The sequence below is a fragment of the Salmo salar genome, chromosome ssa17, assembly GCF_905237065.1.
Source record: "Salmo salar chromosome ssa17, Ssal_v3.1, whole genome shotgun sequence".
Taxonomy (NCBI): domain Eukaryota; kingdom Metazoa; phylum Chordata; class Actinopteri; order Salmoniformes; family Salmonidae; genus Salmo; species Salmo salar.
In genome coordinates, this window is record NC_059458.1 from 33,273,285 (window position 1) to 33,289,803 (window position 16,519).

Genomic DNA, 16,519 nt, shown 5'->3' on the forward strand with positions numbered 1-16,519 from the left:
TAAAATAATCTAGGGAGCATCTCAAATAGTGTAACATCAGGCCTGGACCCGGCCCTTAGACACACATCTAGGGGGCATCTCAATAGTGTAGTGTCTGCCTCTCCTTGTCTCCTTTCCTCTATCAGCAGTGATGCTCCAAAGGAAGAAAAAGGACAAGAAACGTCATCAATCAATAAATAAATCAATCAAGGTCCACTCACGTGTTTTCTGAAGAGCTCCACGTGGGGTCCGAGTGTTTGGGGGTCGGCGTCGTGGACAAACTGCATCACCTCATCCACAGACCAGGAGGAAGGGGCGTTCCCGGCCCCGTTCCCCGCTGCAGCCTCCCGGTCTGCAGCTGCCAGGTGCTCAGGACCTGTGGTGGAGCTCGCAGCTGAAGAACAGAACAGACAGACAGAGCAGCAGAGAGTCAGAATTCAATATTCACCTCTCTATTTAACCACCATGAATACCAATCGTTTCAGACTTTACAGGGTGGCACGCTAGCCTATTGGTTAGAGCGTTGGACTAATAACCGAAAGGTTTCAAGATCAAATCCCTGAGCTGACAAGGTAATAATCTGCCGTTCTGCCCCTGAACAAGGCAGTTAACCCACTGTTCCTAGGCCGTCATTGTAAATAAGAATTTGTTCTTAACTGACTTGCCAAGTTAACTAAAGAAAACTACTTTACAGGGAAGGTACAACATATCCATGGCATTGTCCACTAGGTGGCAGTGCTAGACGACATATTTACTGACAACACTTCTGTTAAACGAATGAAAATAAAAACACCATCGCCTTTCTTGAATTGACTTGTCTTGCTAGCACTGTCTTAGCTGCTTTATTGAGGAAAATGTACTGACTATGACTGAGATGTGTGGGTGTCTCACCTAGCTATCTGAAGATGAATGCGCTAACTAAGTCGCTCGGGATAAGAGTGTCTGTTAAGTTACTAAAATGTTGAATGTGATCTGCTCCAACACAGGAAGCCCCAAAATAGACAAAAAAAAAATCAACATTCTAACAAATGTAAATGGCCAACTAGAATCTAGAGGCACACACAAGGCCCGCCCAGTCAGCCAGCCAATGGGGGTTCAGCTCTTACAAGGCCTACCTTCCACTCTTCTCTGTAGCCCTCTGGACCCCAGGTCGGGAGGGTTGGGGGCCAGGCGCCTGAGGGGTGGTGGTGGGGGGTGACCAGGGCCAGACCCAGGGTAGTAGGGGCTGCTGGACCCCTGGCCACGGTACTCTGAGGTGGTGCGTTGTGTCAGGGGGTGAGGGGTCATAGAGGGAGAGGTGGAGGTGTCCATAGGGTCCTCAGTCAAACCGTTCTCACTGCGAGGAAGGGGCTCTGATGGAGGGTAAGAGAGGTAGGATCGTCAGCGTATAGACACACACACTAATACAGTGTCACACACATGAATGAAGTAAAATGCCATCTAATAATGTGCCATGAGAAACTAAACAAGTGTTTGATGATCGGTGATTAATCATGAAGTGGTAGCTTAGCCGTTAGCTGCTTGGTGATCGGTGATTAATCATGAAGTGGTAGCTTAGCCGTTAGCTGCTTGGTGATCGGTGATTAATCATGAAGTGGTAGCTTAGCCGTTAGCTGCTTGGTGATCGGTGATTAATCATGAAGTGGTAGCTTAGCCGTTAGCTGCTTGGTGATCGGTGATTAATCATGAAGTGGTAGCTTAGCCGTTAGCTGCTGATGCAATTACATTGAACAGTGGCAGGTCATCAATATCTGTACAGTTACTAGGACTTCAATAATAAACTATACAAGCGGAAGTTTTAATTAATCAAACAGCAGTTATGCATTAAGGAAAGTGTTTCAATAATGTAGAATCAGGAGGCAATAAGAAGGAAGACGATTGGCCACAACTATCACTCTACTGAGGACACAAGGAAGTGGTTATTTGTGTTAATTCAGTCCAGCACTGGGCTGCATCTTAATAGTGTAGAGAGGCTTCCTCTCCTTCTAGTTAATCACAGTGCCCAGTCCAGCACTGGGCTGCATCTTAATAGTGTAGAGAGGCTTCCTCTCCCCATTTCATCTGCACTGACATTAAAGAACTGGAAAGGTGATAGTCAATTCCTGGGTAGCTATCCTCCATTTAGTTTTTTCCTTATCCTGTATTTTGTGTTTATATATCAGTACTGAAGGAGACGAGATGACAAAGGAAGGACAGGAGGTAATTTCAAACTATTGCGATGCATCTCCAGTGAGTGCACCAGGGGTAGCTCTGAGGCCGAGGGGTGTTAGTGTACCTTCCGAGGGGTGTGCCTCTGTGCTGTGCAGCCGTTTGGAGGAGGACAGGGGGGCAGGGTAAAGGTTACAGTCCCTGTCTCTGTCCATCTGGAAGCGCCTGCTCCTTCCTACGGTGCCTCTGGCTATGGACAAGGCCTCTGACATCTCTTCTTTTACTGGAGACAACAGAGGAGAGGAGAGACAAGACATGGCATCAGCTACTGCCAACTGAGGGCCACTGAGATATCTCTATAAACTTGTGTTTTTTGGGGTCTGATGTTTCATGTGGGTCAGTGACCTGTTGAAGAAAATGCTATGACATTATAGATGACCAATGGAATATTAGAGAAATAGCCACAGTTTCTAATGCGACTGTTGATGGTGTATGTTGATGGAAAATACATGCTGGCTTGTGGCTTTGTGACAAAGATAAGGAAAAGCTCACACACACACACACGCCACGGTTTGCAGGCATTACCTGACGTGCTCCTGTCGTAGGCTGTGTGTCCAGTGGAGGCCATGAATGCAGGGCTAAAGGGTTGGGAGGAGAACAGGTTGTCACTCTGCAGCTGGTGACACAGAGTCTCCATGAACCTGAGCACGAAGGAGGCAGAGGAGGCATGGGGCAGCTTGACATAGTGGATCCCCCCATCAGACCGCACTGCAGGGTGGGAGACAGAACAGATAGCCACAGTCATATGGTATCTAGCTGATTACAGAGGCACTGAAGGCCTGGGGCAGCTTGACATAGATGAGCCTTCCATCACTACATACTGGGAGAGGGGAGAAAGCAAACGTCAGTGTTGGACTAAACCAGAGTCCCCTGAAGTCATTGTTCTGCTGATGTGGTTGTACAGTTGAAGTCAGAAGTTTACATACACTTAGTTTGGAGTCATTAAAACTTGTTTTTCAACCACTACACACATTTCTTGTTAACAAACTATAGCTTTGGCATGACACAAGTAATTTTTACAACAATTGTTTACAGACAGATTATTTCACTCTATCACAATTCCAGTGGGTCAGAAGTTTACATACACTAAGTTGACTGTGCCTTTAAACAGCTTGGAAATTTCCAGAAAATTATGTCATGGCTTTAGAAGCTTCTGATAGGCTAATTGACATAATTTGTGTCAATTGGAGGTACCTGTGGATGTATTTCAAGGCCTACCTTCAAACTCAGTGCCTCTTTGCTTGACATCATGGGAAAATCAAAAGAAATCAGCCAAGAACTCAGAAAAACAATTGTAGACCTCCACAAGTCTGGTTCATCCTTGGGAGCAATTTCCAAACGCCTGAAGGTACCACGTTCATCTGTACAAACAATAGTACGCAAGTATAAACACCATGGGACCACGTAGTCATCATACCACTCAGGAAGGAGACGCGTTCTGTCTCCTAGAGATGAATGCACTTGGTGCGAAAAGTGCAAATCAATCCCAGAACAACAGCAAAGGACCTTGTAAAGATGCTGGAGGAAACAGGTACAAAAGTATCTATTTCCACAGTAAAACGAGTCCTATATCGACATAACCTGAAAGGCCGCTCAGGAAGGAAGAAGCCACTGCTCCAAAACCGCCATAAAAAAAGCCAGACTACGGTTTGCAACTGCACATGGGGACAAAGATCGTACTTTTTGGAGAAATGTCCTCTGGTCTGATGAAACAAAAATAGAACTGTTTGGCCATAATCATCATCGTTATGTTCGGAGGAAAAAGGGGGAGGCTTGCAAGCCGAAGAACACCATCCAAACTGTGAAGCACAGGGGTGGCAGCATCATGTTGTGGGGGTGCCTTGCTGCAGGAGGGTCTGGTGCACTTCACAAAATAAAATGGCATCATGAGGACGGAAAATTGTGGATTTATTGAAGCAACATCTCAAGACATCAGTCAGGAAGTTAAAGCTTGGTCGAAAATGGTTCTTCCAAATGGACAATGACCCCAACCATACTTCCAAAGTTGTGGCAAAATGGCTTCAGGACAACAAAGTCAAGGTATTGGAGTGGCCATCACAAAGCCCTGACCTCAATCCTATAGAAAATGTGTGGGCAGAACTGAAAAAAAGCATGTGTGAGCAAGGAGGCCTACAAACCTGACTCAGTTACACCAGCTCTGTCAGGAGGAATGGGCCAAAATTCACCCAACTTATTGTGGGAAGCTTGTGGAAGGCTACCCGAAATGTTTGACCCAAGTTAAACAATTTAAAGGCAATGCTAGCAAATACTAATTGAGTGTTTGTAAACTTCTGACCCACTGGGAATGTGATGAAAGAAATAAAAGCTGAAATAAATCACTCTACTATTATTCTGACATTTCACATTCTTAAAATAAATTGGTGATCCTAACTGACCTAAAACAGGGATTTTTTATTAGGATTAAATGTCAAGAATTGTGAAAAACTGAGTTTAAATGTGTTTGGCTAAGGTGTATGTAAACTTCCCACTTCAACTGTATGTATCTGGACTGAGAGAGGCAGGCAGAGGCACTCAGCAGATGGAGAAATGACTGATTATTTGGTTTCTATGGCGCAGTAACAGACAGGATTATTTGGTTTCTATGGCGCAGTAACAGACAGGATTATTTGGTTTCTATGGCGCAGTAACAGACAGGATTATTTGGTTTCTATGGCGCAGTAACAGACAGGATTATTTGGTTTATTTGGTGCGGTAACAGACATGATTATTTGGTTTATATGGTGCGGTAACAGACATGATTATTTGGTTTATATGGTGCAGTAACAGATGGCCCAGCATCAGATGACCCGCCAACACACAGACTGGGACCCCCCCAGGGAGCCCCTCCCAAACCAGGTTACGCACACATGTCAGTTCTCATTACCCCCAGACACATGACATCAGCTGCTGCACACACACTTTATCCCACCAGGCATTATCCAGTGCACCATGTGGGCCCTGCAGCCTAAACCAATTCCTACTGCCTGATTGAATCCCCAGCCTATCCCATATTCCCATTTGGCATTATTTTAATGAGGACTGAGGAACTATTTGAATATGTAGCCCTGTCTGTGTAGAGTAGACGGTCTAGGGAGTGGGGTGTTCTTCTGGCTTCTTCATCATGTCATGGAGTAACAACCCTAGTGTTTCTGTCCAGTGAGGTTTGGACCATCTGAGTTCGAACCTGAGTCTCCGACACATCACAGGACTGTGTTAGCAAGCTGAACTAAAGCTTACAGGCATGAGCTTGAGGAAGCTAACAAGTCTTCAGCTCACAGGCAAGCTTAGTTACTCATCACGTCAGCACAGCAGTTCACCGACCCACCTTCATTACACAACCATAGAACACCTCAACAATACTACACTAGCTATAACCACAGACCATATATCAGGACAGGCCCCAGCTAAAATGGCTGACCAACTGTTCCATTCTGATGTATAGGGACTACATGACATCAGCCTATCTAGGGTTCTATATCTATGGCTATAATACCTCTGATGATCTCTCCTCCTATCTAGGGTTATATATCTATAGCTATAATACCTCTGATGATCTCTCCTCCGTCGGACTGGGACTGTAGGAAGCTGAAAAGGAAGGTAGGCTGGTAGGCACAGTCCACACATGCCTGAACAGCCTGCTGTAGGACAGTGTTGACCGGACCCGGCCCAAAGTGGTCCGGCAGCTGCTGCAACTGCTTCCTGTCCAGGTGTGGGCCGCAGGCTCCGTGCTTGTTCACGTACACACACACTGGAGGAGAGAGAGAGAGAGAGATGAAGGTCAGGAGGCACTAGAACATGTCTAAAGCTTCATTCTAGATGTATCAGTTAAATCATTCAGAACAAGGGACCAGCTGGACTGCTCTAGATGGATCAGTTAAATCATTCAGAACAAGGGACCAGCTGGACTGCTCTAGGTGGATCAGTTAAATCACTCAGAACAAGGGACCAGCTGGACTGCTCTAGATGTATCAGTTAAATCATTCAGAACAAGGGACCAGCTGGACTGCTCTAGATGGATCAGTTAAATCATTCAGAACAAGGGACCAGCTGGACTGCTCTAGATGTATCAGTTAAATCACTCAGAACAAGGGACCAGCTGGACTGCTCTAGATGGATCAGTTAAATCACTCAGAACAAGGGACCAGCTGGACTGCTCTAGATGGATCAGTTAAATCATTCAGAACAAGGGACCAGCTGGACTGCTCTAGATGTATCAGTTAAATCATTCAGAACAAGGGACCAGCTGGACTGCTCTAGATGGATCAGTTAAATCATTCAGAACAAGGGACCAGCTGGACTGCTCTAGATGGATCAGTTAAATCACTCAGAACAAGGGACCAGCTGGACTGCTCTAGATGTATCAGTTAAATCATTCAGAACAAGGGACCAGCTGGACTGCTCTAGGTGTATCAGTTAAATCACTCAGAACAAGGGACCAGCTGGACTGCTCTAGGTGGATCAGTTAAATCACTCAGAACAAGGGACCAGCTGGACTGCTCTAGGTGTATCAGTTAAATCATTCAGAACAAGGGACCAGCTGGACTGCTCTAGATGGATCAGTTAAATCATTCAGAACAAGGGACCAGCTGGACTGCTCTAGATGGATCAGTTAAATCACTCAGAACAAGGGACCAGCTGGACTGCTCTAGATGGATCAGTTAAATCATTCAGAACAAGGGACCAGCTGGACTGCTCTAGATGGATCAGTTAAATCACTCAGAACAAGGGACCAGCTGGACTGCTCTAGGTGTATCAGTTAAATCACTCAGAACAAGGGACCAGCTGGACTGCTCTAGGTGTATCAGTTAAATCATTCAGAACAAGGGACCAGCTGGACTGCTCTAGATGTATCAGTTAAATCACTCAGAACAAGGGACCAGCTGGACTGCTCTAGGTGGATCAGTTAAATCACTCAGAACAAGGGACCAGCTGGACTGCTCTAGGTGTATCAGTTAAATCACTCAGAACAAGGGACCAGCTGGACTGCTCTAGATCGATCAGTTAAATCATTCAGAACAAGGGACCAGCTGGACTGCTCTAGGTGTATCAGTTAAATCACTCAGAACAAGGGACCAGCTGGACTGCTCTAGATCGATCAGTTAAATCATTCAGAACAAGGGACCAGCTGGACTGCTCTAGATGGATCAGTTAAATCACTCAGAACAAGGGACCAGCTGGACTGCTCTAGATGGATCAGTTAAATCACTCAGAACAAGGGACCAGCTGGACTGCTCTAGATGGATCAGTTAAATCACTCAGAACAAGGGACCAGCTGGACTGCTCTAGATGGATCAGTTAAATCATTCAGAACAAGGGACCAGCTGGACTGCTCTAGATGGATCAGTTAAATCACTCAGAACAAGGGACCAGCTGGACTGCTCTAGATGTATCAGTTAAATCATTCAGAACAAGGGACCAGCTGGACTGCTCTAGGTGTATCAGTTAAATCACTCAGAACAAGGGACCAGCTGGACTGCTCTAGGTGGATCAGTTAAATCACTCAGAACAAGGGACCAGCTGGACTGCTCTAGATGTATCAGTTAAATCACTCAGAACAAGGGACCAGCTGGACTGCTCTAGATGTATCAGTTAAATCACTCAGAACAAGGGACCAGCTGGACTGCTCTAGGTGTATCAGTTAAATCACTCAGAACAAGGGACCAGCTGGACTGCTCTAGATGTATCAGTTAAATCACTCAGAACAAGGGACCAGCTGGACTGCTCTAGGTGTATCAGTTAAATCACTCAGAACAAGGGACCAGCTGGACTGCTCTAGGTGTATCAGTTAAATCACTCAGAACAAGGGACCAGCTGGACTGCTCTAGATGTATCAGTTAAATCACTCAGAAAAAGGGACCAGCTGGACTGCTCTAGGTGTATCAGTTAAATCACTCAGAACAAGGGACCAGCTGGACTGCTCTAGGTGGATCAGTTAAATCATTCAGAACAAGGGACCAGCTGGACTGCTCTAGCGTGGGCATATATACTGAGTGTACCAAACATTAGGAACACCTTCCTAATATGGAGTTGCACCCGCTTTTCCCCTCAGAAGAGCCTCAATTTGTCGTGGCATGGACTCTACAAGGTGAAAGCGTTCCACAGGGATGCTGACCCATATTGACTCCTATACTTCCCACAGTTGTGTCAAGTTGGCTGGATGTCCTTTGGGTGGTGGACCATTCTTTATACACACAGGAAACTGTTGAGTGTGAAAACCCCAGCAGCGTTGTAGTTCTTGACCCTAACCGGTGCTCTTGGCACCTACTACCACACCCCGTTCAAAGACATTTAAATATTTTGTCTTGCCCATTCACCCTCTGAATGGAACACAATCCATGTCTCAATGGTCTCAAGGCTTAAAAATCCTTTAACCTGTCTCATCCCCTTCATCTACACTGATTGAAGTGGATTTAACAAGTGACATCAATAAGGGATCACAGCTTCAACCTGGATTCACCTGGTCAGTCTATGTCAAGGAAAGAGCTGGATGTTTTGTCCACGCAGTGTATATCTGTTAATACAGCGATCTGTTAAACTGCATCAATGTTATTATTTACCTGACAGGACTGAGTCTTACCTGTGGAGACCACTCCAGGGCTGGAGCTGAGGCTGTTGTCCTTTGGTCCATGAACGTTGATCAGTCTGGTCTCAGAGGCTGTAGTATATACAGAGCCTGTCCCCGAGGACGGCAGCACACGTGGCTTCCTCTGAACAAACACAACCTTGTTCACTGACAACTCTTTGATCCCTATCATATACTGACACTACACAACACACCCACTGTAATAATACCACTGTGATGTTGTCATACAACATCGTGTAAATTGACTGGACTGGATATGAAACTCCTCCAGGAGTGTTAACTGCAGCCAATCACTGCAACCAGTCACATGTACATTTCATTAAACAGATTTACAATAAAAATGCTGTTCCAATAAGCATACTTTTTCAGTCCAGTACTAAACTCAATCTGGATCCAGGAAACTGGTTCATTGACCATAGCTCCTTACCTTGCTCCCAGGCTTGGGCCCCCTCTTCTTATGGGGTCTGGGTGCTAGCTGGGAGCCGGAGACCTGTGGCGTACCATTCAGAGCAGCCTCGGCTGCGGCCTCCGCCGCTGCCTTGAGCAGGGCGATGGTCTGGAGTTTGGGGCGCCGGCCACGGACCCCTTTCCGCACGGGCAGAGGGGGCAGCGGGTGGGGCAGGCGATAGGAGGAGGGGGACTGCATGGAGCGTCTGGAGGGGGTGGGGGGAGAGGAGGAGGCTGGGAGGAAGAGGGCCTTGGGGAGGGTGACTGAAACGAGAGGAAAGGCAAAAGGTGGAATTAGAAAATTACAATGGGAAGTTATTTGCCACTGCAATATCACCAGGAATTCAGTCATTCACAACAACTGAAAACGTAGCTTATAATGACCATAGCTGTTTTTGTTTCTTACCCAAGGTTCATTTAATAATGTTGCATTTAAACACAGCTATTGTTGAATGAATCCATGGTATTAAGGCTTATGAAAAGGGGAGCTACGGTTCTGGGAGGCAAAACAGGAGGACTTCCTGGACACACACACACAAATCAATCACTGTCTGTTCCGATTCGCGTTAAGAATTCCACTGAGGTGAAGCGAGTCTACACTCTGCAGCACCAGTAGATCAAACACTGTCTGACACACATGAATAACAACTTTGATCTTCCCGCTTTGATTCAAAAGCCACAGCTCAAAGTCAGACTTCATACATAATACTACTTCCAATCCAATTCCACACACAAACAATCTACCTCCCCAGCTCCAGCCAGGCAGCCAAAGGTTCTTTCAAATATCCAAAGCGTCACATTTCCACTCCTCGTGTTGGTTGGCTACATTTCAAGTGTTCGCTGCTCGCCCATTTTCCCCTCAAAACATTGAGTCAGTGAAAGGAATGGTTGGAATCTTTAAGAGGAGGAAAAGGAAGCAGTAGAGGCAGGAATCTTTAAGAGGAGGAAAAGGAAGCAGTAGAGGCAGGAATCTTTAAGAGGAGGAAAAGGAAGCAGTAGAGGCAGGAATCTTTAAGAGGAGGAAAAGGTGAGACATACCAGAGTATCCATCACATTGGGGATAAGGGATACGTTTCCAGTGTGTTGTGTTCTCTGGGTCTAACAAGTCTTTTGTCTGGGGCCCTCCCCCCTTTCATTATAGAGGTCAGGGGTCAGGCTCCCCTGAGACCAGCCAGGTAATCCCCTTCTGCAGACAGCCTGCCTTCATCTCACCTAGATCACAACACTAGGCTACTGTTACATGTTCAATTACTAAACTCCAACCTACCATTACTACTATGAGGTTTAGGTTTGTTATAACACTGCCATGCCAATCAATAGTTTAAAAGACAGTTGAACCAAATGAAAACCTAGTCTAATATACAGACAATGGGTTTTCTAGGGGTGAGGTTCGCTAAGGGTTGAAATCTTTGAATTTAAACAGCTTGGTATACAGGGCACTTATTATATAGACAGGACTAAACACATCCCTAGACCAGCTATAAAGACAAACACTTATTATATAGACAGGACTAAACACATCCCTAGACCAGCTATAAAGACAAACACTTATTATATAGACAGGACTAAACACATCCCTAGACCATCTATAAAGACAAACACGTATTATATAGACAGGACTAAACACATCCCTAGACCAGCTATAAAGACAAACACTTATTATATAGACAGGACTAAACACATCCCTAGACCAGCTATAAAGACAAACACTTATTATATAGACAGGACTAAACACATCCCTAGACCATCTATAAAGACAAACACTTATTATATAGACAGGACTAAACACATCCCTAGACCATCTATAAAGACAAACACTTATTATATAGACAGGACTAAACACATCCCTAGACCATCTATAAAGACAAACACTTATTATATAGACAGGACTAAACACATCCCCAGACCATCTATAAAGACAAACACTTATTATATAGACAGGACTAAACACATCCCTAGACCAGCTATAAAGACAAACACTTATTATATAGACAGGACTAAACACATCCCCAGACCATCTATAAAGACAAACACTTATTATATAGACAGGACTAAACACATCCCTAGACCAGCTATAAAGACAAACACTTATTATATAGACAGGACTAAACACATCCCTAGACCAGCTATAAAGACAAACACTTATTATATAGACAGGACTAAACACATCCCCAGACCATCTATAAAGACAAACACTTATTATATAGACAGGACTAAACACATCCCTAGACCATCTATAAAGACAAACACTTATTATATAGACAGGACTAAACACATCCCCAGACCATCTATAAAGACAAACACTTATTATATAGACAGGACTAAACACATCCCCAGACCAGCTATAAAGACAAACACTTATTATATAGACAGGACTAAACACATCCCCAGACCATCTATAAAGACAAACACTTATTATATAGACAGGACTAAACACATCCCCAGACCAGCTATAAAGACAAACACTTATTATATAGACAGGACTAAACACATCCCCAGACCAGCTATAAAGACAAACACTTATTATATAGACAGGACTAAACACATCCCCAGACCAGCTATAAAGACAAACACTTATTATATAGACAGGACTAAACACATCCCCAGACCAGCTATAAAGACAAACACTTATTATATAGACAGGACTAAACACATCCCCAGACCAGCTATAAAGACAAACACTTATTATATAGACAGGACTAAACACATCCCCAGACCAGCTATAAAGACAAACACTTATTATATAGACAGGACTAAACACATCCCCAGACCAGCTATAAAGACAAACAATAGCAGGATAACCTTATTTTCTATTAGGTATTGAGATATATATATTTTTTCACTCATTATGGAACGCGCAATGCAGAGAACACTGGAAGAAGAATGATCATTTAATTATCATAGTGAATTATTGTAATGTTTGTTTATGTGTCAATTAATCCCATAAGGGATTGGTTGCCAATTGGCGATTTGACACGAAAATAACATTTTAATTCATTAAATAATGTAATTCATTCATTCATTCATTCATTCATTCAGCAGCAGGTAAAACTACCATATTCAAATATCCTTCTCTCATTACTGCTCTATTTAATCTCAGCTGTCGTTTATAACTAATTCTTATCAAGACCAGCAGACTACTGACTTAGACTTTTAAATTCTACTGGAGCTCAATGCATTCTCTCCTTCTGGTCCCTGTCTCTCTATCTGGCCCAGCAACACAATGGAGTGGAAAGTCTAGGAGGAGATCTGCCATTCAAAGCATCAAGTCAACCCGTCCATCAATAGAGGTGGAAAAAATGGCACATCCAGAGAAAGACATTGAAAGGCATTGTGGGTAATCACACAAAAGCAGCCAATGGCACCGGCCGCACAAGTCAGTCCACGATTCTGAGTTGTATTATTAGTAGCAGTGTGTGTGTGTGTGTGTGTGTGTCTGTGTGTCAAATATGCCCTGATAAGCATCTCCTATTTCAACAGAACTCTAGACTGGTTGTCTAGTAGAGAGCAGACCTTTACAGCGTTCTCTATGGGCCAGCAAAATGCCTCTATGGCTGGCTCTACAGCGTTCTCTAAGGGCCAGCAAAATGCCTCTATGGCTGGCTCTACAGCGTTCTCTAAGGGCCAGCAAAATGCCTCTATGGCTGGCTCTACAGCGTTCTCTATGGGCCAGCAAAATGCCTCTATGGCTGGCTCTACAGCGTTCTCTATGGGCCAGCAAAATGCCTCTATGGCTGCTTAAGAAGCTTGGAAAAAGGTTTCATTGAGAGATGAGGGAAAGTGGGGGAAGAATAGACGTGTGTTTTGTTTCACAAGGAGGGAAAGATCACTCACTAGGGGCGGGGCGGGGCAGGGCTACCCCCCCCCCACACACACACAGACAGGGCACACACACACACACACACACACACACACACTACAATACTCCACCTCTCCACAACAGCTTAGCGAGCAATAGATAAAAACATATTTTAGTTCCAAGTCAAGACAAAGTTTCATTTCCATTCCATTAAACTGTCCCCCAAGTTGTTCTAACATAGAACCTTCCATTCAGTTTATATTAAACTGTCCCTCTAGTTGTTCTAACATAGAACCTTCCATTCAGTTTATATTAAACTGTCCCCCTAGTTGTTCTAACATAGAACCTTCCATTCAGTTTATATTAAACTGTCCCCCTAGTTGTTCTAACATAGAACCTTCCATTTAGTTTATATTAACCTGTCCCCCTAGTTGTTCTAACATAGAACCTTCCATTTAGTTTATATTAAACTGTCCCCCTAGTTGTTATAACATAGAACCTTCCATTCAGTTTATATTAAACTGTCCCCCTAGTTGTTCTAACATAGAACCTTCCATTTAGTTTATATTAAACTGTCCCCCTAGTTGTTCTAACATAGAACCTTCCATTTAGTTTATATTAAACTGTCCCCCTAGTTGTTCTAACATAGAACCTTCCATTTAGTTTATATTAAACTGTCCCCCTAGTTGTTATAACATAGAACCTTCCATTCAGTTTATATTAAACTGTCCCCCTAGTTGTTCTAACATAGAACCTTCCATTTAGTTTATATTAAACTGTCCCCCTAGTTGTTCTAACATAGAACCTTCCATTTAGTTTATATTAAACTGTCCCCCTAGTTGTTCTAACATAGAACCTTCCATTTAGTTTATATTAAACTGTCCCCCTAGTTGTTCTAACATAGAACCTTCCATTCAGTTTATATTAAACTCTCCCCCTAGTTGTTCTAACATAGAACCTTCCATTTAGTTTATATTAAACTGTCCCCCTAGTTGTTCTAACATAGAACCTTCCATTTAGTTTATATTAAACTGTCCCCCTAGTTGTTCTAACATAGAACCTTCCATTTAGTTTATATTAAACTCTCCCCCTAGTTGTTCTAACATAGATCCTTCCATTCCATTCCGTTAAACCTGTCCTGTGTTCTGCAGTAAGAGTGTAAGGAGTTAATCATGATGGGTCATTTCAGGCTGACCCAATGACCCGGTGGCCAGGAGGTCTGGATCCCCGGGGCGGTGAGGGGCGCTGCTACAGGGGGCTGAGAAGTGTGGCTCCTGCCTGGCGGCCTGGATGACTGGTTGGGGGTTGGGTCGGGGCCGTGTGTGTGTGTGTGTGTGTGTGTGTGTGTGTGTGTGTGTGTGTGTGTGACCACGCCTCAAGCCGTATTACCCAGCTTTCCTTCCTGTAATATTTCCATTTCAGTTTGAACTGGGAGCTCTGGGAGGTCTGGAGGGAGCTCCCTGGTGCAGTGTGAATATGAACCATATGATTTGAGACCAGGGGAGGATTGGACTGGGGTTTAGAGAGGAGGTAGTATGGTAGATCAGGGAAGGGCTGGGGTTTAGAGAGGAGGTAGTATGGTAGACCAGGGAAGGGCTGGGGTTTAGAGAGGGGGTAGTATGGTAGACCAGGGGAGGACTGGGGTTTAGAGAGGGGGTAGTATGGTAGATCAGGGAAGGGCTGGGGTTTAGAGAGGGGGTAGGGTGGTAGACCAGGGGAGGACTGGGGTTTAGAGAGGAGGTAGTATGGTAGATCAGGGAAGGGCTGGGGTTTAGAGAGGGGGTAGTACGGTAGACCAGGGAAGGACTGGGGTTTAGAGAGGAGGTAGTATGGTAGACCAGGGAAGGACTGGGCTGGGGTTTAGAGAGGGGATAGTACGGTAGACCAGGGAAGGACTGGGCTGGGGTTTAGAGAGGGGATAGTACGGTAGACCAGGGAAGGACTGGGGTGGGGTTTAGAGAGAAGGTAGTATGGTAGACCAGGGAAGGACTGGGGTTTAGAGAGGGTAGTACGGTAGACCAGGGAAGGACTGGGGTTTAGAGAGGGGGTAGGGTGGTAGACCAGGGGAGGACTGGGTTTTAGAGAGGGGGTAGTATGGTAGACCAGGGGAGGACTGGGGTTTAGAGAGGAGGTAGTATGGTAGACCAGGGGAGGACTGGGGTTTAGAGAGGGGGTAGTACGGTAGACCAGGGAAGGACTGGGGTTTAGAGAGGGGGTAGTACGGTAGACCAGGGAAGGACTGGGGTTTAGAGAGGGGGTAGTACGGTAGACCAGGGAAGGACTGGGCTGGGGTTTAGAGAGGGGATAGTACGGTAGACCAGGGAAGGACTGGGGTTTAGAGAGGGGGTAGTACGGTAGACCAGGGAAGGACTGGGCTGGGGTTTAGAGAGGGGATAGTACGGTAGACCAGGGAAGGACTGGGGTTTATAGAGGGGGTAGTATGGTAGACCAGGGGAGGACTGGGGTTTAGAGGGGAGGTAGTATGGTAGACCAGGGGAGGACTGGGGTTTATAGAGGGGGTAGTATGGTAGACCAGGGGAGGACTGGGGTTTAGAGAGGGGGTAGTATGGTAGATCAGGGGAGGACTGGGGTTTAGAGAGGGGGTAGTATGGTAGACCAGGGGAGGACTGGGGTTAAGAGAGGGGGTAGTATGGTAGACCATGGGAGGACTGGGGTTTAGAGAAGGGGTAGTATGGTAGACCAGGGGAGGACTGGGGTTTAGAGAGGGGATAGTACGGTAGACCAGGGAAGGACTGGGGTTTATAGAGGGGGTAGTATGGTAGACCAGGGGAGGACTGGGGTTTGGAGGGGAGGTAGTTTGGTATACCAGGGGAGGACTGGGGTTTATAGAGGGGGTAGTATGGTAGACCAGGGGAGGACTGGGGTTTAGAGAGGGGGTAGTATGGTAGATCAGGGGAGGACTGGGGTTTAGAGAGGGGGTAGTATGGTAGACCAGGGGAGGACTGGGGTTAAGAGAGGGGGTAGTATGGTAGACCATGGGAGGACTGGGGTTTAGAGAAGGGGTAGTATGGTAGACCAGGGGAGGACTGGGGTTTAGAGAGGGGGTAGTATGGTAGACCAGGGGAGGACTGGGGTTTAGAGAGGGGGTAGTATGGTAGACCAGGGGAGGACTGGGGTTTAGAGAGGGGGTAGTATGGTAGACCAGGGGAGGACTGGGGTTTAGAGAGGGGGTAGTATGGTAGACCAGGGGAGGACTGGGGTTTAGAGAGGGGGTAGTATGGTAGACCAGGGGAGGACTGGGGTTTAGAGAGGGGGTAGGGTGGTAGACCAGGGGAGGACTGGGGTTGAGAGAGGAGGTAGTATGGTAGACCAGGGAAGGACTGGGGTTTAGAGAGGGGGTAGTATGGTAGACCAGGGAAGGACTGGGGTTTAGAGAGGGGGTAGTATGGTAGACCAGGGGAGGACTGGGGTTTAGAGAGGGGGGTAGTATGGTAGACCAGGGGAGGACTGGGGTTTAGAGAGGAGGTAGTATGGTAGACCAG

General features: G+C 45.7%; 1 protein-coding gene across 4 annotated transcripts in view; it reads right to left on the bottom strand.

Moving 5' to 3' along the window:
- Positions 1-16,519, bottom strand: part of scml2 (Scm polycomb group protein like 2) — a 48,503-nt gene that overhangs the window by 2,646 nt on the left and 29,338 nt on the right. For 3 of the 4 annotated variants that reach the window (XM_045699505.1, XM_045699506.1, XM_045699507.1), the window contains 7 exons: positions 9,198-9,481; positions 8,765-8,894; positions 5,732-5,935; positions 2,713-2,895; positions 2,255-2,410; positions 1,086-1,331; positions 201-373 (listed from right to left, as the gene is read on the bottom strand). In XM_045699505.1, coding sequence (XP_045555461.1) covers positions 201-373; positions 1,086-1,331; positions 2,255-2,410; positions 2,713-2,895; positions 5,732-5,935; positions 8,765-8,894; positions 9,198-9,481 — 1,376 coding nt within the window. The remainder of the gene's footprint in view (positions 1-200; positions 374-1,085; positions 1,332-2,254; positions 2,411-2,712; positions 2,896-5,731; positions 5,936-8,764; positions 8,895-9,197; positions 9,482-16,519) is intronic. The other variant, XM_045699508.1, reaches the window with a different exon arrangement.